This window comes from Choloepus didactylus, assembly GCF_015220235.1.
Source record: "Choloepus didactylus isolate mChoDid1 chromosome 25 unlocalized genomic scaffold, mChoDid1.pri SUPER_25_unloc2, whole genome shotgun sequence".
In the NCBI taxonomy this organism is placed as follows: Eukaryota; Metazoa; Chordata; class Mammalia; order Pilosa; family Megalonychidae; genus Choloepus; species Choloepus didactylus.
The window spans coordinates 3699010-3724942 of NW_023637607.1; the positions used below are offsets into that span (position 1 = coordinate 3699010).

Here is a 25933-nt window from a genome sequence, read left to right on the forward strand (position 1 = left end):
ACAGCACTCCCCACAGCCACAGCCACAACCCACGTAGGCCACAGGTCCTAGCATGGACACCACACGAAACCAAGAGAATTCTCAGATAATTTATTCAGAATTTTAATATAAACAGGTAATTATCCAATATTTTACATGTGGAACAATTTCAATACTCCAAAAAAGTATTTTCTGTACAGGTCACTACTTGGCTCTTGTAGGAAAACGTTGAAAAAATAATCATTGAGCTTTCTGTGGGTTCTGTGTTTCTGAGTTGTTTTCATAGTAAGCCACAGCATATTTTCCCTGCTCTGCTGACTGCAGAGGGAGGAAAGCAAGACCCAAGTAATATTGTCAGGAGGTGTCTGCAGACACAGAACCGAGGCCACCCAGGCACATGAAAAAGCAAGGAGCAGCAACTTTGACACAAAGTCTGTGTAAAGACTAAACTGAGCCTCACCTGAATGAATGTGTATGAGGACACACTCATTTCTGGGCTATTCCTTCCTTCTGATACAGGACCAGGAGCCCCAGCTCCATGATCTGCTTTTTAACAAGGATTGTAATGGCTCACACCTCCTCAAAAATGTGGCTAGAGCCTGGTTTCAGGCCTTAGCTGGTATCAGAAGGTGACACTGAGCTCAAACTCATTTCCCTCTTTTCTGGGGAACCCCTAAGGAAACATTCGCTTTTAGTCACAGCCCCTGAAAGTTCATCACATGTTTTCGGTTCAATTTTGATTTGTTCTTTCCATTCCAATCCTTACCCCTGGTTTAAATCAATATTGTGAAGAACATTCTGGAAGGTTTTCTGAAGTGGTACCACTCTACATGCAATTTTATGAAATCAGCATCCCCCTTTTCCTGCCCCTAACATAAACAATAAAGAATTTGAGGTGTCCAAGGACACACAAGGTGGCATCTAAAAGACAATTAACCCCAAGCTTCTGCCCCCTTTCCCATCGTGAAATAGAAAAATGATTGTCAACTGGGACTATAGCACATCAAATCAGTTACCCAAATGGCCATCATGAGTAACCCCTGACAGGGTTCCTGCCCAGAGACCAGTGTTACAATGCTACAAGCAAATACCTCCCAACTCAACATGTAGTTTCATCGCAGATTGTCCACCCTGGTGGGAGACAGTGGAAGACCTGTCCATCAGGTTGGTGGCACGAACCCCAGTGCTAACAGGATTCTAAGCAAAGACTCTTACTTCAATTCTCAGATTTCCTCTCGGTTGTGCTAAGCCTATTTCCAGAGAACCAGCACCACTCCCCCTTCCTACTACCATAAAAAGACATGCCCAGGACAACACTCAGAATGCGAACATTTTTGGATGTGTGTTTGACATCATTGATCCAAGGAGAAAGTGATGTGTTTATGATTTTCCTCCTGGAAGAAGAAATCATTATGTGGATTTCACCAAATGAATGAAAAAGGGTTTAATGACAGTGAATCATCTTTCAAAAAATGAACAACAAAAAGCTTCAGCCTGAGTAAGGCTTTGTTGCTTTTCTTAACCCATTGCTAAAAACCCACAGAACAACCAGGACCTTATAGGATGAAAGTTGAATTGTTACCAAGCCAACATTTTCTAATGCAAAAGGAGGCTTGTGACCCAGTAGCTGCTGGCTCTTTTCACTGTGCTTGTAGAGACAGCACAATAAAGTTGGCACAATCCCAATACACAGGGCAGGACCCCTCTCCCTGCTCTACTCCTCCCCTGGGCAGGTAGAGAAGGACAAGTCTGGTGGGCCTGCCTAAAATTATAACAAAAGCAGCAAGGTTTAATGAGGTCAATCATGCCCTGCCAGCCCTGCCCCAACTTGCATGTGGTCCTCAAAGCCAAAAGGGTCAAATAGTATCAGTTTGAGGTCAGCCACACCCAAAAGAGGGGGATCCAAGGTTTTGTTGCTTAAAAGATGTGTTAAGCATGCTATTGTGTTTTGGACTGGGATTTCTCAAAATGTCTCCTTTCCACTCAAAGACTAAAAGGGATGTTGCATTGAGTGTTTTGTATGAGGCGCCCATGAGTACAATTCATTTTGCCCCTCAAAGAGCATCCTCAGCTTGAAAGGAGTAGAAATAATCCACTGAAGAACCACAGGGCACCTTGCTGCTCATTAGAGGGAGACAGTGGGGAAGCAAAAAAGCCTGCTCTACACAAGGCCTGTCTTGCCCCAGCAGAAGATGGGGCACCCACTTCTCACCAAGTCTCTCACCCTCCCAATGAGGGTAGACCAGGCCGGGGTCCCCACACATCAGATAAATCATGAACGGCCCAAAACTTGTCTCATGGTGGGGAGCACAGTGTCAATAGATGGAGGATCAAAAATCAAATAAGATAAAATACGGGAAGATTGAAATCAGAGTAGAATATTGCCAGCCAGGAGAAAAACAATCTGTGCTCACAAAAAAGGCCATGCCTTCTCCATCCTGACTCCCTCCCTCAAAATTCTTACTGGTCCCAGATGTTCAGAATCAGCCCACATAAACTTTCTCTGATTCAGACAGGATCCAGGCAGAATTCTGAAGTCTTAAGATGTTCATTATTGAACCACACCCTAATAGTACACTGAGGTAGACTGTGCTGAAAAAAAAAAAAAAAAAAAATCATTACCCACTCCACCTGTTTATTTTCCTTTGATAAAAATTTACATGCACTCCATTTTTTACGAAAGTGAATTTTACAGTGATTCTATATATTAAAATAAATAATTTTTTCCTAATATAAGAAAACCTTTCTGAATTAGAAAAAGGTGAAAATTGCTGCTAATGAAGTATATGGCCACTACAAATTTACTATGAAAAGAACAAAATACCTAGATCTACGTGTTTTATAATTTACGTACAGACCCTCTAGTATTTACAAAATAAATTTGGCAAAAATAATTTTTTACTCTTGCTTCTTGTATCCAATCACTGATGCTCACCAGAAATATTTTACACACTTTAATTCCTAAAATCATATAAATAAGATAGCAACAGACAGTTGGGATTTGTGTCTACCTGTGTTCTTCATTAAGAATTGAGAAGGCTTGGAGATCAACATTACATCTCTATCCTGTTCTTAATCCCACAACTCTTAAGCAGAAGAAGAGAAGAAAGCAATTGAAAATTTGCTGAGAAAATGCACTCAGAGGCAATCCATGGGTGATTGTGATGAACCCAAGTAACAAGTTCACTGTGTTCTGTATTTGAGCAGCTGCGGTTCTTTTCCCAAAGACAAGAAACCATAGATTCATGCCCATTTATCCATTCATAATTTCTGAGTGGTGTGAGGGTCCTTTCCTGGTTTCTTCTGCAGACTCCACTCTCTTGGGGGTTGCAATGTCATGGAAACCTGAGAGTTCTGCTCGGGTCCCACACCTGACAAGCTGAGGTTCCTGGGTGCAAAGCAGCTTCTGGAAGGTCAGTCCTTCCAGATGGGCAATCAGATGGCCCAATTAGTTGAGGGGACTGACAGGCATTCTTGGTGCATCTTGCTTTATATTGCTTAGTGTTCTCAAAGTTCATCCGTGTCACTGCTCTCTGGGATTTGATTTTCTTGTGTTTGCACAATAACTGTCGAAAATGTACACCCAGGGAAGGAAGTGTGTAAGATATACACAGGGAATCAAAAGACCACAGAGCCACAGGAGGTGGGGATGGCAGGGTTTGGCTCAAGGTCACCAACAGTTTAACTGGACAGGAACCTTCCAGCAGGATGCACTGTCCCAACCAAACCATTCGTAAAACTCAGTCTACCTACACCCACATTGGGGCTTCACAACATCCAAAAGGGCTAGCAGCTAATGTGGCTTTACTCCCGGAAAATGGATGCCTTTAAGACCAAACAAAGACACCACTCATGTCTTGCTCCCCCTGTCCACACAGGCAGACCAACCCGCAACCCCCGGAAAACATTCAATAACTTATGAAATGAATGCCAAAGATTTTAAAACATTAAATGTCACAAATATATTCTCAAAACTCTGTCATCATAGTTGTTTTTTTGTTTTTTGTCTTGGCTTTGTTTGATCTTGAAAAGATCCATCACTCCAAACCAAATCTACTCCCTTGGCTCCCGGAAAACATTTTTCAGCAACATCATGGGAGAGGAGTCTCCTGAGGTTTGACATCAGACACAAGAAGAATCTGTCAAGGGTACATTCTCCCAGTAAATAAGAAGGAAAGTGGGGAAATGGGCTCACACACTCAAAAAGAACAGAACTTCCACGAGCCAACCCGAAAGCGCCAAACCAGCTTGGATACCTGGCACACACACATCAGCTATGTGTAAACTGGACACACACATACACACGCACACAAGCACACACTGGGACAGCAGACCCTTATGAAAAAGTATGAAAGCAGCAGCTATTGGTCAATTTGAGAAAACTGATTCTGTAGAAAAAAAATCCTTCAGCCTGGATGAGAAAAACCTCCCTGAAGCGCACTCTCTAAAGCTTGGAATTCCACTGGAACAGGTTTTTTTCTTTCAAACTTTTGTTCCACAAATGAGTTTTATGTTTTATACTGTAGCTCAGACACCAGCAAAAACAAATAAGCAAACAAAAAAACAAAAACAAAAATCTTGGTAAAAACAGGTGCTTCCTTTCTTTCAATCTACTAGAAAAAAAAAAATAATAACATCCATCCTGGCTTGGAACCACAGTTGCCAAAAGTACAGCAGCTGTGGAAACTCCTTCCCTTCTATGTTCACAGTTAAATCCACTGACAGCTAGTCAAATTGGCAATCAAACAAATGTGTTTTAAGTCATAAGATGCACAGAAATGTATGTAATTATCTCTGAGCTCTGTTTGACACTGCGGCAGAGTTGGGAGTATCCTGAGTTTTCTGGAGGCCTTCACACCAGAGGAAAGCAGAGACAGGAGCCCCTCCCCAACAGGCACTGTTAGGAAGGATTCGACCGTGGCAGGGGCAGAATCCGCCCGTTTTTCTTGCCCCCGTTCATGTGGGTGTAGGGTATGTGCTCCTCGTAGTTCCGCTTTAGGCCCAGCGAGGACCTGCTGTCCAGGCCCCCCACCTCATCCCTCTGGGAGTGTGAGGAGCGATCCAGGGGAATGCTCTCCATGTCTTCAAACTCCATCTCCAGATCCTCACTCTCAGGAGCTTTGTTCTCCTCGCTGTGGAAGAAGGAAACTTCCGGAAAGCTTGGGTGCAGGTCGTCCTTGAGCAGGTCGACGATCTCCAGGAAGGTTGGCCGCATCTTGGGGTTGAACTGCCAGCACATGTGCATCAGGTCGGTGCTGGGGAAGAGGGGGACACATCGGTGGGAGGCCATGGGTCTGGGGGCCCAACCAAGCAGCCCCTGCCCCGTCCCCCATGGCTGACCACCACAAACAAGTGTGCACATCAGATGGCAGCATGGGTTTGGCAACAGTCAGGGCAGAAATAGCGAAATTCTATTGGTGCTGAAAGATGGTTTGGAAAAGAAAGCCAAAGGGGACTACCCTATCCCAAAATGAGGCCAAGAAGGGCTTCTCCTGAACATGGTTCAACAATTTATATAACCCCAATGATTCTCCCCACTGGATGCATTTCATGAGGTTTATTCCTATTTTGAGCTGCTTGCAAATGCCAACAGTTAAAAGACCCTTCAGGCTCAGGATGCTTGGGTCCTGCAACTTAAATGCCATTGCTCTGTGTAGCTATTAAAACAGGGTGATGAGAATGGTTATCTAACTGTGCGCCTTTGCTAGTACTATAGCACTGGATGTTAAACTAAAACTCTTTCCTTCTTTTTCTTTTTTTTCCTAATTTAGGAGGATAGTCCATTCCTGTATTTTATATATATTTATTGGAATATTAGTGAGGCTAGATAAATTTCCAAGTGTTTAATATGTGTATGTGTGTTACTCATTCATCCCTGAACAAAGATTTAAAACCGAATTTTTTTTTGAAATACGTAATACATATGCCTGACAAAATTTTAAATGTTTAAAGAGTACATAGTTAAACATAAGCCTCTCTTTTCACTCTAGTTTCCTTCTCCCTAGGTAACTACTATTGCGGATTTCTTGTACAACCTTCCAAAGATATGATATGCAAATGCAAGCATACATGTAAAGACACGACATGCAAACAAGCATTGTATGCAAAGCATGCATGCAAAGATGTGATATGCAAATGAAGCACACACGTAAAGGGCAATGCCTTTTTGATGAAAACCCACACACCGCATGCTCTTTTGATGCTTACACTCTTTCTGGACAGTTGTCGGGTTGATCCAGATACCCTCCATCCATGACAAATTTCAATACCTGTTCGTTAGACAGGCCTTGGTAAGGCTGTTCTGCCAAGCTGGTGATTTCCCAAAGGACCACACCAAAGGACCTGCAAATGACAGCTGAGAGTAGTACCACAAAAGCCACTAAACACACCCAAACATACACACACACACACTCATGCACATACATACCAACACACACACGTAATACTTGCATATGTGCGTACACAAATACACAGTCAAACCCACTCATACACATGCACAAACATACCTCTTCACACATTCCCTCACACACATACATATACACTCAGACCCACTCATACACATACACGTGTATACATACCCACATACACACAAACACATTCATCCAAATGCACACACACATAAACTCATGCTTATACATACACAAACACACACCTTGGCTGATTAATTAATAAAACAATCCATACTCATTTCATAAACACCTGTGAGATTAGCCCGAACTTGGAAGTAAGGCTAGCTGTGCAAGGGTCCGAAGACAGGTCACCACCCTCACTTTCTTGATGGAGAAATGGAGAGTAAGGGGATGGGAGTAAGGCAGACTTTGACCACTCCTTCTGCCAGTCCCACTGGTGGGGTCCCTGGAATACAAACCCAGTGTGTTCATCTGCCAATCCTTGCACCTACTTACCACATATCGGAAGAAGTGGTGAAGACTCCATCCTTTAGTGATTCCGGAGCCATCCACCGCACGGGGAGCAGGCCCTTACCACCTTTCCGGTAGTAATCCGTTTCATAGATGTCTCTGGTCATTCCAAAGTCTGACAACAAACAGTTCACAGGCTCTGAAGGTTTGGCCTGTTGACCAGATGACCACTTCCTCGACTGCCCTCCCCTCACAGAGCCTGAGATGGTTTCCCTGCCCCAAGTGTGGGCCCACATGTGTGGAGGACAAATCACAGTGAGAACAGATTCTGAGGCTTTTCACGGAGATTTGGGAGAAAGGGCACTGTTTAAGGGAAGGGAAAAGGAGACCACCAAGGGACCAAGAAGGGACATTCTGGCCTGCAGCTTGGGAATCCCATTCTCAGCAACGCTTCCTTCCCACTCATGATCTCACGGGCATCCAAACCAAACTTTTGACTTCACCCGACAACTGCCCAATTTCACAGTCAGAAACCCAGGTTTGGCCTTGTGTTGACCATTCTCCTTCCATCACACCCGCATCCAAGGCAAGTCCTGCCCACACTATCTCCACATCTCCTCCTAATTTGTCTGTTCTTCTCTATCACCCCAACCCCACCCATGTCCACCATCATTTCTTACCTGCAGGACCCACCCTTGCCCTGGACGTTTGACAGTGTGACCCTTTGACAGTCCAAGGGAAGCTAGGATCATTTCACTTCCTGCTTCCTACTTATGTAGGATAATAACTTTTTGGATCATAAATAGGATGACATCACTTCCCACTTCCCAATGTAGAATAACGTCTAAATGACCAACCACAACTTGCAAAGCCCTTCTGCAGCCAGTTCTTGCCCTGTGTCCTTGACTTCCCATCTTGTGCTACTCTGGTTGCTTCTACATTCATTTTACACAAACTACATCACCACGCCTTTGCATGTTGTACCCTCCAGCTGGAATGCAATCATTCAGGCCACCTTCTTCTCATCCTGTAAGTCTAGGCTAAAATCTTACCTCCTTACAGAGGCAATTTCTGAGCCGGCCACTACCCTGGTTTTCTATCACAGAACTCATTATGGACTTCAGAGCTCTTTTCCTAGTCTTAACTATCTTGTTTATATAATCACTAACTATTTTATTGTTCATGTAAGATAGCACTGTCCAGTAGAACTTTCTGTGATGATGGACATGGCTTAAATTTGCACTGACCAGATGGGGGCCACTAGCCATGTATCATTATTGCACATTTGAAATGTTATTCGAGTGACTGAGGAACTGAACGTTTAGTTTTATTTCATTTTACTTCATTTTTAATATGCAAGCAGCCACACATGGCTTCTGTACCAGAACAGCGCAGGCTACACGAGGGCAGAACCATGGTGACTTCATCATTGCATTGTTGGCACCTACCCCAGAGCCTTGCATGCAGAAGGCACTCAGTACCTTTCAAGTGAATGAGTTAATGAATGAATTCAACTACAGTCTCAGGACTGCACCTCCCCCTCCATCCGTACTCCTGCCCCTTCTCATTATTGGAAAAGACTGAACGACCCATCATAGAAAACTCCTTCTGAATTCAAACTCAGACCAGTCACACACTTCCAAGCAGAAATCCAGACAAACCTCCAATTTTGACCGTGAAATCATGGGCGACCATGCAATTTCGAGCTGCAAGGTCCCGGTGCACAAACTTCTTGGCATTCAGGTATGCCATCCCGTCTGCGATCTCCGCCGCCATCTGAATCATCTCTTGCAGAGTAGGGGGAGGGCGACCGGGGTTGTTCTAAAGTTGAAACATGGGGTCATGCTGAGCAACACTCATGCCCTCGTCTGGGAGCTGGTGTTCTGCCAGGTACCCAGAGGCAGCTCACCTCAGCCTCGGGCCGCAGCGCACGGAGGTAGCTCTTCAGGTCTCCGTGGGCCATCAATTCCATCACCACCAGGGTCGGCTGGCCTTTGGACACCACCCCCAGGAGGCGGACCTGCAAGGCAAGCACAGGGTTCTGGGATGAGGGGCCATGGGAAGATTTCAGCTGATCTCCATCACCCTGTTTGGTATCCATATCACACAGAGCACCCTGCTCCTAATGGAGCTTGGTCAGCCCTGGGCTGTCCCCCTCAACCATCAGAGTCAATGCATTGCTCAGGGGAGAGAATTCAGGGCTCACAGTCTGGTGTGAGCACAGACCCACCCACACGCTGCACCATGCCAAAGCAAATCTGGCCTGATGATGCTCCCTGAGTACACAAGGCAATGTCCCTCCTCTGGCCTTTGCATTTGCTGTTTCCTCTGCCCAGCACTCTTCCCATCATAACCCAATCCCTCACGTCTTTGCTCAAAACACAACCTCTAGCACTCCCAATCTCCTGGCCCTGCTCCCCTTTTTCACTTTCCCATAGCATCATCCCCTAATGCATCACATAATTAACTTATTGTGTTTAGAGTCTGTCTCTGCTCGCTGTATTGGGAGCTCCATGAGGACAGGAAACTGCTGCATTGCAGGGATAACAACAAGGGTTGGCAGAGAGCAGGGGTTCTGTAAGTATGCATGGCAAATATGAAAAGACACAACAGTCAGGAAAGAAAGTAATACACCATTAAAGGAGCAGAAAGGCAGAGAGACTCTGTGCTGGCTTCAAGTGGGAGCAGGTGGGAGGGGGTGGGGACCTCTGTGCGTTTGTGGGATGCAAAGGTACAAAGGAACCAGGAAGGCGGAGAGATGAAAGGTTCCAGAAAGCACTGGATCAGCAATGGAATCTGGTTCCTGGTGAGGTGGGAGAGGCTGGGGTCGGATTCTGCCTTTATGATGCTTAATGGGGGCAGGGAATGGGTGAGAGGTCTGCACCCAGCATCCCCTATTGCTCTACAAGGGAGAGACTCCACATGCACAGAAACCCATGCCTGATCTCAGATACATGCTGGACTCACCACGTGATGGCAGGTGAAGCCCTTCATGACCGAGGCTTCATTCAGGAACTCAATCCGCTCCCGGAGGCTGGCTGACTCGTTAACCGTCTTCACCGCCACGCGGGTCTCGGCCTCACCTTTGACGATGTCCCTGGCGTTGCCCTCGTACACCATGCCGAAGGACCCCTGCCCCAGCTCTCGCAGGAGGGCGATCTTCTCCCGGGGCACCTCCCACTCATCCGGCACGTACACAGAACATGGAAACACTACTCTTCACTTATTGGGGACATGCACCGAGCAGATCTGCTCACAGGGACCCCGACCACTGCCCACCACCCTTGCCTGAGCCCCAGCAAATGTTAATTAAGTGACTTCCACATTCCAGGGCAGATGGCTGTGAACAAGACAGGCTTGGGTCCCTGGCCTTGAGGACAGGAAGGCCAAGGAGTGGGAAAGGGCCAGAATGGACCTAGGGTTCTGGCCAATCTGTCCCAAGCTGGGGCTGCAACCCCATGTCCCCTGCCTGATTTCGGAACCCCACTACCGAATGATGCTGATTCCCATAAGAGGCTGCTTTGCTGCCAAGTACCAGGGGTTGGGTACAGGTTACAATAGTTTGAAAAAAAAAACGGCCAAAATATTGGCAACCTCCCCCATCAAGAGGTGGAGTCTATTCCCCTGCCCCTTGCACCTGGGCTTGGCCGTGTATCTTGCTTTGATCAACAGGACACCAGCAAGCAGGCTTTGTGAGCGCTCTTGCTGCTGGGAACCCACCTAGCACCCAGGAAAGAAGCCTGGGGCCAGCCTGCTGGTGACTGAGAGACCAAGTGGGAGACTGAGGCTCAGCCACCCCAGCAGAGGACCCTGGGAGCACCCTGCCTGCCAATCCCAGATCCGTGAGTGAGGCCTTCCCAGCTCCAGCTGACCCACTGCCTGTCTGCAGTCACTCGGGCAAATCCGGGTGAGACCAGAAGAAGAAATACCTGACAGCACAGCCCACATGGCCGATCCACCAAATTGCAAGCTAATCAAGGTTTTAAGCCACTTAAGTGTGGGGTGGTTTGTTGCACAGCAAATGATTCAGAAGCAAATGCACTAAGGCTTCATAGTAAAAACCAAAATATTTCCTGGCTTCCTCCACCTCATCACCAACAGCTCATGCAAAGACACTAGATCACATGAGAGCTCTGCACTCAAACAAACTCACAGATGCTCAGTGGGGATACACTGCCCCTCCAGGGCCCTAAGCCAGGACCCTTCCCTGTGTGTACCAGTTAGCTCAGGCTTTCTCTGCCTTAAAGACCTTGCACTCCATTTCCCAGCTTTTGTGGGCACTCCCCCCACCCCCACCCAGAGTTGATGGTGTGCTCTCAGCCCCTGCCATGTTACCAAAAGTAGGGTGGAAAAACGGCCCAGGCTCCTATCCCAGTCTTGGTTTTTACTGTGGGACCCAAGGACAGCCCTGAGGCTCAGCTTCCCCATCTCTAGCACTGGGTAACCAAGCCATTCCCAAACTCCCAAATGATGGGGGAGGGATGTGGGGCTTGGACCCAGTGCGGAGGAGGCTCCCGGATCAATGTGTTTTTCTTCCTGTTTGTTTCCTCTGTATCTCCCCCCTCTTCCCTCAACACATCCCAGGGGGGCACCTGGCTGAGCAATAGTGCACATGCCCAGGAAGTCACATTTCAATTTTTGCTGCATGAAACACTTCAAAAACTTGCAATACAATGGCTGCTTTCACTCTTGAAGGAACAGCCAAGCCTCACCTATAAGGGTCACTCACTGCCCTTGGGTACAGTCAAGGGGGATACCAGTGTCCATCCTATGCTCCCCCATGCCTGCCACCATCATCAGCATCACATCCATGTTCAGCAGCCACCAATAGTCATCCCCACCCATCCCTCTCCTTCTTTCTAAGCCCTTATCCCCAGCCTTCCGTTTTGGCTCCCGTTTTCCACTTCCCAGCCTGGACGGGAACAAGTTCCAATATTGCTGACCCTCAATGTCCTCTTTTGGGCACACTCTGGCACAGCCCCAGGCTCCACACTCCCAAAGCCCGGTCCTCAGGTCCCAGACCAGGTACCTCAGGCCGTCTAAAAGGTAGCAGGCAGCCAGTGTCCAAAAGCTCAAGGCAATGGGGTTTCTGCAGCAAGGGGCAGGTCAGCAAGGCTCAAATGAATAAGCGGGGTTGGTTTCTCAGCCTTCCTGGGAGTTGACCCATGCCTCTCCCTCTCTCGATGGCAACGGCCAAGGAGACTGCACTGCAGGTGCCCGCCTGCCCCCAGGGAAGGGGACGGTACTCACCATCGCTGGCACTGAGGTACTCGGGGTTAGAAGAAGCATACAGCGGTCCCAGAGGCCCATCTGGCTGCCTGGGTGAGCAAAAGGAAAGCCCTCCTGCTTGAGATTCTCACAAATAGGGGCCCTTATCGGCAGCAACCAGGTAAGCTTGAATACAGCCTGGGGCTGGGGGCAGCAGGGTGACCCTTATGTTTTGAGACCTGCTACTTAAGGGCATCAACAAGGCACCACTCGCCCCTGAGTGGCTTTTATTGTAATTTATGGTTGTCTGTGCAATATCTAAAAGCCACTCACCCAGGGGTATTCTGCAGCCAGCTCGTCCTGGTTCGTGAGAAATGATTGTTAAATGTTCTGGATATTTATGAGCTGGTTGTTAGATACGGTCATCATTAAAAATCAAATTACAAATGCTTACGATTAAGTAAATTATGTTAAAAGAAAGGTAATAATTGATTATAAATGTTTGGATATGGATTGAAGTGATAGGGAGCTGATGCTTAATTTGTGCAGAATATGTAATAAGATTGACTGTAAACATTTAGAAATGGATGGAGGTGATGGGAGCACATTGCAGTGAGTGTACCTAACAGGGATGATATGGGGGTGTGACTGTGGTTGAAATGGAAAGTTTAGGGTCATGTATGTCACTAGAAGGAAAGCCAGAGGAGGAAGCATGGGGCTGTATAACACGTGAACTCTGTTCAGGGTAAAAATGCTCTAGAATTGATTGCAGTGATGAAGGCACAACTGTGATACTAGAAGACAGTGATGGTACATTTTAGACGGATTGTAGAGTGTGTGAATTTGTCTCTCAATAAAGCTGCTTTTTTAAAAAAACAAAGGTAATAAATACTCAAAACTCAAAATTTCCTTACTGTCTTACTACATTGTACTCTGTACACTGTATCTTGCTACATTATACTATTATTTATGCTCTGGAGGTTTTTTATGTTACCTCATTTATTTACATAATTGTATCTGTATGGAGAAAATACGATGCAATGGTGCCTACTTCACAAAGTGAAACAGACAAAGTGAGAGTATTTACACCAGAGACATAGGCCAACATAACAAATCAGGACTTTGTCCAGACTTGAGAAATGGAAAAAAAAGTCAACACAGATTAAATTTTAAAACGGGTCCTGTCTGTAGCCATGACACTGGGTATAGCACAAAAAACTGAGGGAATGTTCTTCTGGTACTTGAAAGTTAACATCTGATTGGGCAAAGAAGCCAATCACATCATTGGCAAACAAGTTCCAATATGAGTCTTATTTCATTTTTGTCCCACTCCTTATGTAAACAAAATATCAATCGGCATTCATTGGATCTGTACTTGCCCATCAATTGCAACCATAGGTTGGCCATGGATTCAAGAGTTTGGCAAAAACCATTTGGCAAGAATCAACTAGTTAGATGGAATTTACAACAAAGAGTATGGCATATTAGTGCATTATTATCTGTAAATTATATGCTACACAGCCTCAGTACCAGTAAAATATATAATAACTGAGATATATCTGTATCTTGGAATACGTTTTCCCCAAGAGCCAGTTGTCAAACACTCACGAGCAGACCACTACACTCACCTCTTTCTCAGGAAGAGATAGATACTCCCAATCACGATGCTGAAGAGAAAGACAAAGATGAGGGGGCCAATGATAATTTTTGCGATATTAGATGGGACATCCACTGAAATAGAATAAGAGAAATACTTCACTTCAAAATGCATCCACTGGACGTAACTTCAGCAGCAAAGTCTCTCTATGCCTGGAATGACAGGCCACACTTGCCAGTCCTCTCTTATTTCCTATTTCTCTGCTGGTCTCCCAGACTCATTTTCTGGTGGACCCAAAACATCCTTTGGCTCAGTGGGGCCTATCCAGGGGCCTGAATCTGGAAAAACACACCCCTTGCAGACAGCTGCCCCTTGCCAGCCTTCTTCTAGCTTCTCCACCCAGGGCCTGCTGCCCACTTGGTTTAATGCTCCACTGTGGTCACAATGAAATTCTTAGCAACTTAGTAACAGGGGGCCTTGCGCTTTCATTTAGCACTGCGCCCTGCAGATCATGCAGCAGCTCCCGATTCCACCATCGCCTCTACCGCCAGGTGAACCAGGAAGGGCCCCGAGGGTGCCAAGGGGTCCTGCCCCTCCTCCCTGGATGACCGGCCCATTGACTTTTAAATAGGTTTGTGGGTGTGCTGGTTGCCAGGGGGAGCACAGGGCAGAACAAAGGAAAGTGCCTTTCCCCAGAGAACCCCCTTTTAAGTCAGCTGAAGAAAGGTTATGCAGTGTCTGAATTTGAAAATTTTACATCCAAGGCTGAGTCATCTGTAGTTATAAACACACCCATGTGCCCAGAGCTTCACAGCCAAGGAAGGAATTGGGTTCTGCAGGAATCGGGTTCTGAGGCAGCCGGAGAGGCTTTAATAATGACACCTCACTGGCCAGGTGGACAGCTCCAGGCACCCTTCAAAGTGCTCTCCAGGATAACCTCGTTTGTCACGTAAGCCAAGGAGGCAGGTGCTACGCTGAACCCCAGATCCTGATCCTGGGCAGAGCCATCCCAGCAAGGATCATTCTCACTTTCTACACTCCCACAATCCCGGGTATGTGAAAATCCAGCTAGCCAGCAGAAGTCCCACCCAAGCTCCCGCTCCTCCCGGATCAGAATCTTTCCTCTACCAAGTCATTTGTTTGTTCTCATTAGAGCATCTGGGTTCCTACCATGGGCAGGCTGAACATCTCCTTCCTTGTCCCCATTTGTTCATTCTCAAGGTCTCGCTGAGACGTCACCGCCTCCAGGAAGCCCTCCCTGACCAGCTCAGCCCTCACCACATCCCCCTGCCTTACTGCCCATACAGTGCCCCAGCAGCAGATTTTCTGCCTGCATCTTGGGAGCAAATCCCACTTGGAATGTTTGGCTATGCTCAAGGCTGAGTAGGGAACCTCCTGGGAGGGCACAGCCCATCTAATCACAAAGACAGATAAGCCAGTAAACAGAAGCTAACACATTTATCCAGAGCTGCGCTTGTCAGCCTTGTGACATTCATGATGTCACTGAAACCTCCTCCAGCCTCCTGAGGCAGATCCCGGTACTATCCCCAGGAACAGATGCAGATGCAGGCTCAGAGAAGGCGAGTACCTTGTCCCTATCACACAGCAGTGGCTGGTGAACCCAGGATTCAAGGCCAGAGCTGGCCCTCTCAGCTTCCACGCAGCCCTGACCGATCGCTGAAACATTCTGCCATGCCCTGTGCTAAGCACAGACCTGAACACTCGAGGTCACCACGGAAACTTACAATAGTCTGTCACGTAGAAATAGGTGACTTCCGTCCAGGAGCCGTTGCCTGCCAGGGAGGTGGCCCTCACGCGGACGCTGTAGTTCCCAGGTGACAGCCCACGTAGCCGGCAGCCCCGCTCCAGGGCAAAATGCTTGCGGGAGACACAGACATGCAGCTCCTGGAAGACAAGGGGGGAAAGGGGAAGCAGTGGGCAGCTATGCTTCCTACACATGGGAGCATCCAGCCCAGGCAGGGACTTCGTAGAAAGGAGCCTGTTCCGGGCTGATTCCGAAAGAGCCTGACTTTGAGAATCACAGAATTTGAGAACCACACATTTATGGATAAGGAAAGAGACCCAGAGGTTATTGTTACTAATAACAGACAAAATTCTTATGCCAGAAGCCAAGCATTCGACCAGAATCATTTCATTTAATTTTTTGTTTTTTTTTTATTCATTTTTATTGAGATATATTCACATACCATGCAGCCATATAAAGCATACATTCAATTGTTCACAGTACCACTATATAGTTGTGCGTTCATCACCAAAATTAATTTTTGAATATTTCCATTACAACACACACAAAAATAATAAGAATAAAAATTAAAGTGAAAAAGAACAATTAAAGTAAAAAAGAACACTGGGTGCTTTTTTTTTTTTTTTCATTTAATCCTTACAATGTCATGGCTTAGGTACCAACATCCTTCAGTTCAAAATGTGGAAACTGAGGCTTAAGACAGAAGCTGGCTAACTGTTTCTGCAAAAGGCCAGACAGCACATATTTTTGGCTCTGTAGGCTAGGGGATTGCTGTTTAAAATGTCCAATTCTGCCAACGCAGCACAAAGCAGCCCAAGACGAACCCTTAACATCCATAAACAAACAGGCATGGCTGTGTGCCAATAAAACTTTATTGGCACTAAAATCTGAATTACATATCAAGCAACACTATTCTTTTGATTTCTTTTTTCAACCAGTTCTCAATGTAAAAGTGATTCTTGGGCCAGATTTGACCCATGTGCTGTAATTTGCCAATCCTTGGCTTGGGAGTTTAAATGATGTACCTGCAATCTCAGAGCAGGTAGGTGGCAGAGCCAGCCCATGACGCTAGACCTGTCTGGCCCCCAAGCTTCTCCTTGAAACCACTGGGGGATATTTTCACCAGCCACCAGAAAGTTAGAGGCAAGTGGGAAAGAAGAGACCCACATCTAATTCACATTTCAGGCTTCTCTCTTCATCTCCCAGCCTTTGCCTCATCAGCACCAAACACTTAAGTGGGCTCAAGGTGTAAGGACAAATTAAAAACTTCCTTCATTCCCCCAGTGCTCCCTTCTGATTTTTTAAATCATCATTGAAAGAGGTGGGATCCAGCTAAATCTTCCCAGGAAGAGGAGGGAAAACCACTACAGTGGGACACACACACACCAACGATAACTGTGAAATCAGAGACAAACCCAGGGCTGGTTAGGGAAGATGCAAGGTTTACTGGAAAGCAAAACTGTGAAGCCTGCAAGCAACAGTCCAAAATTCTGAAAATTTTCCAAAACAGTTCCAAGCCAATAGTGTATCCAGCAAACTGGGCTGGAAAATTTGGGGGGAGAGGGAGGAGGGGGGTGGGGGATACGTTAAAAACTCCCATGCTTATCATGTGATGACAACAGCAAGAAAACAAATCGAGCTGGCCATGGGGTTGGAATGGGGAGCTCTAGTCCAAAGGTTCTTCCAAGTAGAATGAGTCACCAAATAGAAAGGGGCAATAAGCAAATACAGAAACCAAAGGCAGCTGCTATCCAGGACGAAGGGAAAAATCATTCAATCATTCTTCAGACCAAGAAGATCATGACCAAACTAGATCCTGACAAAGTTCTCCTAATATACGCCACAAAACAAAAACTAAACGTGAGAACCAAAACCTTTTCAAAGGTTAATACTGGTGGATCTGGGTACCTGGGGGGGAGAGGGGAGAGATGTTGGAGTTCTCTGTGTGTGGGCTGTATTATTCTGTAAGTTTGAAAGTATTTCGAAATAAAAAATTTAAAAAAAAATAAAACAAAACTTTTCAGGGGCCAAGTTGCCACTTACAATAAAATTTGTGCAAATACGACAAAAAGATGAAAATGCCAAAAGATAATGAGGCACAGGACATAAACACACAAAAACTGATGACCTTTCCAGGGAAGGGGAGGGAGGACCCCAGGCAAAGGGGAAGTGGTGAGGGGATGCAAGTTTTAAGAAGGGTGATACTCAAAAGTGATGCAATTACAACAGCTAGGAGTGGTTTTGTCTATTAAGCTAGTGGTTTTGTCTATTAAGCTAGCAAAACAGAAAAAAAAATTACCTCCCACCATATGCTGGGGAGGATATTGTAAAACTGTACAAACAAAAGGTTAATTACTTTTATTTGGAGTTGCACCAATTTTTTGTTTGGCTTTTATAACAGCCAAACAACTCCTACTGTACCATATAAATTGCGTAAAAAAAAAAAAGTCTGTTACTTTTTTTCTTTATAAAAGCAATGCTAGGTAATTAGGGAAAATGTGGAAAAGAGTTGTCCAGTCTTTCTATGTAAAGTTTTTCAGAAAGGTTATTGTAACCTCTCGCTCTCTCCTCGTCACCCCACACACACACACACATACATCTCTCTCTTCCCCTCAAGGGTTAATTTGGCTGGTCTGTCTGAGATCACGGTTGAGTTGCGAGGGACACAGGCTTTGGTGGGCCCCAGGAGCGGGACAGGTGGGCCAGCAGAAGGCAGCTGGGAGAAACAGTTGAAGTTAGTGTTAGGATTAGGTTTAGTCCAATGCCAACAGTAACCAGCTCTTCCAGTTTACTCAGGACCCAGGGATTCCCTGCTCGTGAGACTTTCAGTGCTCAAACCAGGTAAGTTTCGGACAAACAAGGACAAGTGGTCACAGCAATAGGAAAAAAATCAAGGTGGGTCTGCAATGGGCACACATATTGCACACTGTCCAGAATCCATCCCCCTTTCCATTACCAACACTGCCCTGAACTTCCTTAGGAACTGCTTCTCCCCAAGGAGGCTTTGGCCTCCTACCATTACCCCCAGCCAGGTTCCAGAAGCCTCTTCTCCCAGTGGTTCATATAAGGGCACAAAACTCAGGACTGCCTTAGCCATAAGCGAAATGCAAATGCAAATACAAAACCACTTCACATCCACCAGGATGGCTATAATAAAGCAGACAGATAATAACAAGTGTGAGGATGTGAAGAAATTAGAACCCACATACACTGTTGATGGGAATATAAAATGGTGCAGCCACTCTGGACAACAAACGAGTTAACATATAACCCAGCAACTCCACTCCTAGATATATTACCAAGATATATGAAACATCTGTCATGTCCACATAAATGCTTATACGTGAATGTTTGTAGCTTTTACAACAGCCAAACAACCCAAGTATCTAACAAGCAAAGAGTATTATTCAGTCATAAAAAAGTAATGAAACACTGATCCATGCTACAACATGGATGAACCTTGAAAATACTACACTGAGTAAAAGAAGCCAGTCACAAAAGGCTACATTTCTGTGTATATGAAATGTCCAGAATAGTGACAGAAAGATTAGTGGCTGTCATGGGTTGGGGCCAGAGGAGAATGGCAGTGACCACTAATGTGAACAGGGTTCCTGTCAGGGATGATGAAAATGTTCTGAAATGTAGATAGTAGTGATGGTTGCACAACTCTGTGAATATACGAAAAACCAATGAATTGTACACTTTGAAAGGGTGACTTTTATGGTAGATGAATATAGTCCAATAAAGCTTTCAAAAACAAAAAAACAAAAAACACTTAGACCCAAATTGTCATCAGATGGTCACTTGACCTAAGCCAGTCCAGCCAGAGGGTGCCCCAGTCTTGCTGTAAGTGACATGACACAGACACTCTCTCATCTATTGGTACCAAGACATATGAAGTTTGGAACCACTGAAGCCACAAGAGGACAACCTGGGGTTGCTGGGCTTACTGTGTGGAGCCTGAAGATCAAACTGAATCCAAGGGAATCCTGGATCCAGCCATGCCTGAAGCTCCTTCAATTGTTCAGTTATACAAGCCAATAAGCTTCCCTTCTCTCAAAAGCTAGTTTTATGGTGGTCTCTTAATTGCTGGTAGAAGATGGGTGACAGTGGTACAAAAAATCTAAAATCCAGAGCCTGTAATCTTAGCCCCTACATTATACCAGACAAAGGCCATCCTGAACATAATTTTAAATGACTAATTTGCTCTGGCTAATGGGACATTAGCAAAATGTGATGCAAGCAGAGGCTTTAAAAGTGCTTATACATTAAGGTCTGCTTTTCCTTGCTGCCAGGATCCCTTCTGGCACCATACAAACATGTCTGGGCAGGCCTGTTGGAGGATAAGAGACCACACAGAGAGGGGCCCTAGCCACCCCTGCTGAGGCCACATATTTGAGTTTAGGCCATCCAACCCCAGCCAAACCAGCCAAGGACAAAAGAACTGCCCAATGAACTCATGAACTCATAGAATCAAAAGAAATAATACATGTTTGTTGTTTTAAGCCAGTAAATGTTGGGGATGCTTGTTACACAGCAAAAACTGACTGATACAGTACCTAAAGCTATTAATACAAAAAAAATTGCTGTCCAAATGAAATTAGCTTATCTAGAGTAGAAATCAGAGGCAACCTAAATGTCTCAAAATAGAGATATCAATGAGAAAATGATGCAAAAATCCTATGTAGCTATTAAAGGTTATGTGAACAGAGAAAACATCATGTAGAAGAAAGCTGTTTAAAAATATGGATTAGGAGTGACTTCTGGAGAATAAGGCAGAGTGGGAGCTCCAGAACTCAGTCCTTCCACCAAAACAACTATTAAACAGGCAGAAACTGTCTGAAACAACTATTTGGAAACTCCGAGGTCAGAATACTGTTCAGCATCCTGGGAAGAGCAGAAGAAAGAGGCTGATAAACTACAGTAAAGAACAGTAAATTACTCTCTCCGCACAGTGGTTACCAGCACTCATTCCGACTCTCATGGCAGGCTGCCTTGGGGTCCAGTCTCTGGAGAGATCACTGGTGACAGAAAGGGACATAAGAATTCTCTTCCCTGAGATCAGGGTTGGGCATGCCTGATCACTGATCACAGCTTTTGATTAGTGAATTCAGATCACTGGGTATCCAGCTCTGAGAGCAGCTACTGTTTCAACCCTTTCCAGATGGGGGCAGAGGCAGTGGAGATTTAAAGACACAGCACTTCCTCAGGGGTGCAGGGGAAAGTTAGCTGTAGGGCTCAGCTTTGGGGAACAAAAGAGAAGTTTTGGGCGCCCTTCCTGATACCCTCCCCAGGGCACTTTGGAGCTGGTCTGCATCCCCTTCGTGGGTCTCTAGCCCTGTTTTGGTTGGGAAAGATTGACTTGGGAAAGTCCTCTAGAGGTGACCCTCCTCCCAGAATTTGCCCTCCAGGCAAAAGTAACTTAAGACAACAAAGGAGGGTACAAAACTATAGGGACCAACAGTGTGAGGCAAAGGCCTGAAGACTTCAAACACCAGGGAGAGGGAGATCTATCTCCTGGAAAACAGAGGAGACAACCAAACTCCTGTAAACAAGAGAACTCCAAATCAACAAGCAAGCAAAAGCCCAGGGTAAGCACAGGCCCAGAAGACAGGGAAATCCCTGCAAACTGCATTCACCTTGGGCTGACCTTCCTGACAGGAGGGGTTGAAGCTCAAGAAAATCTGTCTTATCACCAGCTGGTTACAAAATCACAAAACAGACAAACAGTCAACTAAAAAATGGGCAAAAGACTTGAACAGACATCTCTCCAAAGAAGATAAACAAATGGCCAGAAAGCACACAAAAAGATGTTCAATATCATTAGCCAACAGGGAAATCCAAATCAAACCCACAGTGAGATACCATTTCACACCCATAAGAATGGCTGCTATTAAAAAAATGCAAAACAACAAATGTTAGCGAGGTTGCAGAGAAATAGGTACACTCATTCATTGTTGGCGATAATATAAAATGGTGCGACACTATGGAAGACAGTTTGGCGGTTCCTCAGAAAGATAAGTATAGAATTTCAAGATGACACAAAAATCCCACTACTAGGTATACACCCAAAAGAACTGCACATTGATGTTCATAGAGGCATTATTCACAATTGCCAAAAGATGGAAGCAACCCTAGTGTCCATCAACCAATGAATGGATAAATAAAAAGTAGTGTATACACACACACACACACACACACACACACATACACAATGGGATATTATTCAGCCATAAAAAGGAATGAAGTTCTGATACATGTGACAACATGGAGGAGCCTGGAAGATAATAAGCCAGACACAAAAGGACAAACATTCTATGAGCTCACTGATTTGAAATAATTACAATAAGCAAACTCATGGAGGCAGAATCTAGAATATAGGTTACCAGGGGATGGTGTGGGGATAGGGAAAGGGAAGTTAAGGCTTAAAATATGCAGGGTTCCTATTTGGAATGACAGAAATGTTTTGGTAATGGATGGTGGTGATGGTAACATAATATTGTGAATGCAATTAACTGCACTGAAATATATATCTGAATATGATGAAGAGAGGAAATGTTAGATTGAATACTTGGTAACAGAATAAAAATTAAAAAAAAAAAAAGTCCTTGGAACCACACTACATGAACAGTCAACACTAAGTTAAACCATGGACTTTAACTGATAGTACGATTATAAAAATGTTCTATGATCAGTTGTAACAAATGTTCCACAACAGTGTATACTTGTATTCAGAGATACAAGCAGGTTGAGGGTGAAAGGATGGGGGGGAAAATGGCAAATGAGGAGATTCACCTAGAAAACAGGATCCCAGAGTCCATGGAGAATGACAAATTCAGTAGGGGTATTTCTATTTTCTAAAATACACTTTTTCTGTAAAGGCCCCATCCGTTCCCTGTTCCATATTCTTCTTTGTTTCTTTCTACCACCCTCCGCGAGCTGTACAAAAGCAGGCACAGGACAGATCTGGCTGCAGGCCATAGTTTGCTGGTCCTAGTTTCCAATCATTGTCAAAGCTGAAAATGGGAGCCAAAAGCAGACGTGGTCACTTCCCCAGAGTCATACTTTGGTCCACTGGTCATGGACAACTCTCCTCAGAAGTTACAGGAAACTGCGGAGCTGTGCTATAACCTCTAGTAGGGGTTGGCAAACTATGGCCCACAGGTCAAATCCTACACATCACCTGTTTTTGTAAATAAAGTTTATTGGCATACAGCCATGCCCATTTGTTTATATATTGTTCATGATTGCTTTCATGCTACAAAGGCAGAGTTAGGTAGTAACACACAGACAGTCCGGCTGCAAAGCCTAAAGTATTTGCTCTCTTGTCCTTTACAGAAAACATTTTCTGACCTCTGGACCAAAACATCAGAGAGTCTTGGATTTGAATTCTGGCTCTACTCTTATAGACCTTGGGCAGCAGCTTAGAATTTGGAAGGCTCGCTACTGAGCTCTGGGTTACTCCAAAGGTTTCAGTGTATTTTATCAGTCCCAAGAGGCGTATATTTTCACATTTTGACATTTCTGAAATCAGAATACACTTTACAAATCAATGCTCATGATTAGAACTGGCAGCATCTTTATCTTATCAGTCCACACGTACACACAAGACAGTGGAGGCTTCTTTCAACATCTTAAATGTGATCAAACACAATAAAGGAGAGTCTTTGTATAAATTAGCACTTAAAATGAGGACACACAGGGAGCAATCCAGTTTTTTCTTATTAGATTCTGTCTCTTGTCCATCTCTGTGTTCTCCATTACCCTGTTTGGTATCTTCCACTGGAGGGAGGCACTCAACCAAAGGTCATTTATTAAGATTTCAGGTGACCTATTCTCAGATACGGGAACTCTCTCTGAAGTAAAATGACCCTCCTCACATGTTGGGAGAGACACAAATGCAGGCAATCATCATCCATATTGTAGGACAGAGCTAAAAGCAATGCAAGAAACTGGAAAAGAAACGTTTGGAGGCTGACGTTCCTGACCCTGCTCCCTGCAAAGTGGTGCATGGAGACTTTGAGCCCTAACCACAAAGCATCAAACGAGGGGCTGCTTTAGAACATTTGGGGCAGATTTTAAGCAGAAGAGGGAGGGCACCAAGGACAACACTGAAGGTATGCATCTAAGAGTTGCATCCAAGAGGGCCTCACCTCATCGCCGTATCGCCGATAACTAACTTCGTACAGCACAATCAGACCATTGGGTTCCTTGGGTTCCTGCCACATCAAGTGAACGACATTGTTCTCAAAGATTTCGTGGGTCACTGGACCGATGATGTCGTCAGCCTTGGCTGTAAGGAGCAGAAGGGAGCCATGGTTAGTAGCAGGGACATCATGAGGCCCGGTTCAAATACCAGCTCCACCACTTAGCAGCAGAGTGAGCTTGAGCTGATTACATAACTTTCCTCTGTTCCATTTCCCTGGTCAGGGAATGGACATATAAAACTCACCTTGTAGGACAGTTAGGAAGATTAGATGGGCTATTTTCTTTATAAAGTTAATTTGTTGGAAAAACTTTAGACTCAAAGGAAGTTACAAAAATAGTACATCGAGTTCCCGGGTACCCTTCATGCAGCTTCACCCAATGATGTACTATATTATGGTAATCCACATAAATATATTACACTATCAAAGCAAGAAAACTGACACTGGTACACTATTAGACTACAGGCCTTATTTGGACTTAAATGGATTATATGAAAAATGCCTTGCACATGTATAATACATGGAATTATTATCCTATACATGCAATCCTATACGTACAACCCTATACATATACACATGCATCCTATATATACATACATCCATATGCACTACAGACATCCTATACATACACATATCCAAAACCTAGGATTATCCCGCTCAGTAAACAAATCACTATTTCATTATTTTCATTATTATTCAAGGAAAGTACACATACAGACAGGATTACCATGATCGGGAAGTCTCAAAAGATTTTCAGATCTAGCTCTCCATCTCCATGCTGTTTTATTTTTTAAATTAGGAAATGATACCCACAGAATTTTTTATATACTTAAACTCTGCACATTTCACTGCATGTAAATTATCCTTCAATAAAGCTGATTTGGAAAGCTACGGTAAACCATGGTACCAGCGTATAAAAATGATGGAAGATCAAAAAAGGCAAAAAAGGCAGAAATTGACCTGTCATTGGGGACGGAATCATGTCCTCTATAAAGACATCATAAGTCTTAATCTGTGTTCTGGTGGGTGTGACCCCATTTGTAAATAGGACCATTGAGTGTGCTATTATTAGTTAAGGTGTGCACTCATTTGTGAGTAGGATCTTCAAAGAGCCTATTTAGATGAGGTTGAATTGAATCAGAGGGAGTCTTATGCAATACGACTAGAGTCCTCATAAGGCAGAGAAAATTCAGACACGGTGAGAAAAAGACCCATGTGGTGGAGGCAAAGTTGCACACCAAGGAACCCAAAAGGGGAGTGTAAAAAAAGTATGTATAGTTTGAGCCCATCTTGGTAAATATGAACATGCCTAGGTTTGTAAGTGTAAACATTTTATTACACACACATAAAAAGTTCTGGAAGCCCATACAACAAAAGGCTAACTGGGATTATCGCAGACCCATTTTAGTAGGTATGTGTGTGTCTATGCAAGTATGAATGTGTTCAAAAACAAAAAGTTCAGGAAGAATATACAAAAAGGGCTCATCTTAAGGATTTGGGAGGTGACTAGATTTTATTTTTCTTATTGCTTATATGTGTTTCTAATTTTAACTTTCTTATTGCTTGCAGCATTTTCTAAAGTTTGTAGGATGGTCATGTGTGGCTCGTATAATTCAACAGTAATTAAAGCAAGTAACTGAAAGCACACCTTAGCGCCCTGCGTCCCGGCCAGGCGATGTGCCAACCGGGGGAGCAGACCCACCTTCGGGCATGGTCCTGGCGCTGACGTAGGCCGACACGCTGCACCTTTCCTCTGGGACATCTTGGTTGCAAGCCTGCAGCTCAATGCGATAGCCGGTGAAGTGCCGTAGGCCAGAGATGACCAGCGACTCCTTGTTCACTACCTTCTCGAAGGGCCTGTGCTCCTCCTGGCTGGTGGGCGCACTGGTGGAGGAGGCGTTAGGGAAACCCGGAATCGTGGGCGTGGCCGCTGTCACATTCCTGATGTCGCCCAGGGCCCTGCGTTTCCGGGACGGCCTGTGAAGACAGTGTGACAGCACCGTTACACAATCACCATCTCAGCACCCGGTGCTGGGGCCAAAAGGTTTACGATGAATACTGCTGTGTAGGGCGCTGAGGGCCAAAGGATTAAATTGCAAATCGCCAGGAATCACAACCCGGAGCAGCTTTCCAGAAAGCCCGGTAAGTATCCAAAGTTGTCAGGGCAACTCCACCCTCCAGGAAGGCTGGGTGGCCCCAGGACCATCCCTCAGACGACAGATAACAACATGCTTGATTTCAGGTTTTCATTTTGCAGATTGAAAAATAAGTCAGTGTTAAAAGATGCCAAATATTTTTGAGTTAAGATGCCAAAAGG

The 25933-nt window shown here is 45.0% G+C and overlaps 1 protein-coding gene across 2 annotated transcripts in view; it reads right to left on the minus strand.

Moving 5' to 3' along the window:
* Positions 1-73: 73 nt before the first annotated feature.
* INSR (insulin receptor) overlaps positions 74-25933 on the minus strand; it is a 144068-nt gene continuing 118208 nt past the window's right edge. Inside the window, exons 12-22 of one of the 2 annotated variants that reach the window (XM_037824514.1) lie at positions 25319-25593; positions 23563-23702; positions 15390-15549; positions 13676-13778; positions 12090-12157; positions 9807-10051; positions 8749-8859; positions 8501-8660; positions 6885-7014; positions 6187-6321; positions 74-5234 (exon numbers count right to left, since the gene is read on the minus strand). In XM_037824514.1, coding sequence (XP_037680442.1) covers positions 4880-5234; positions 6187-6321; positions 6885-7014; positions 8501-8660; positions 8749-8859; positions 9807-10051; positions 12090-12157; positions 13676-13778; positions 15390-15549; positions 23563-23702; positions 25319-25593 — 1882 coding nt within the window. In that variant the 3' untranslated portion in view covers positions 74-4879. The remainder of the gene's footprint in view (positions 5235-6186; positions 6322-6884; positions 7015-8500; positions 8661-8748; positions 8860-9806; positions 10052-12089; positions 12158-13675; positions 13779-15389; positions 15550-23562; positions 23703-25318; positions 25594-25933) is intronic. The other variant, XM_037824515.1, reaches the window with a different exon arrangement.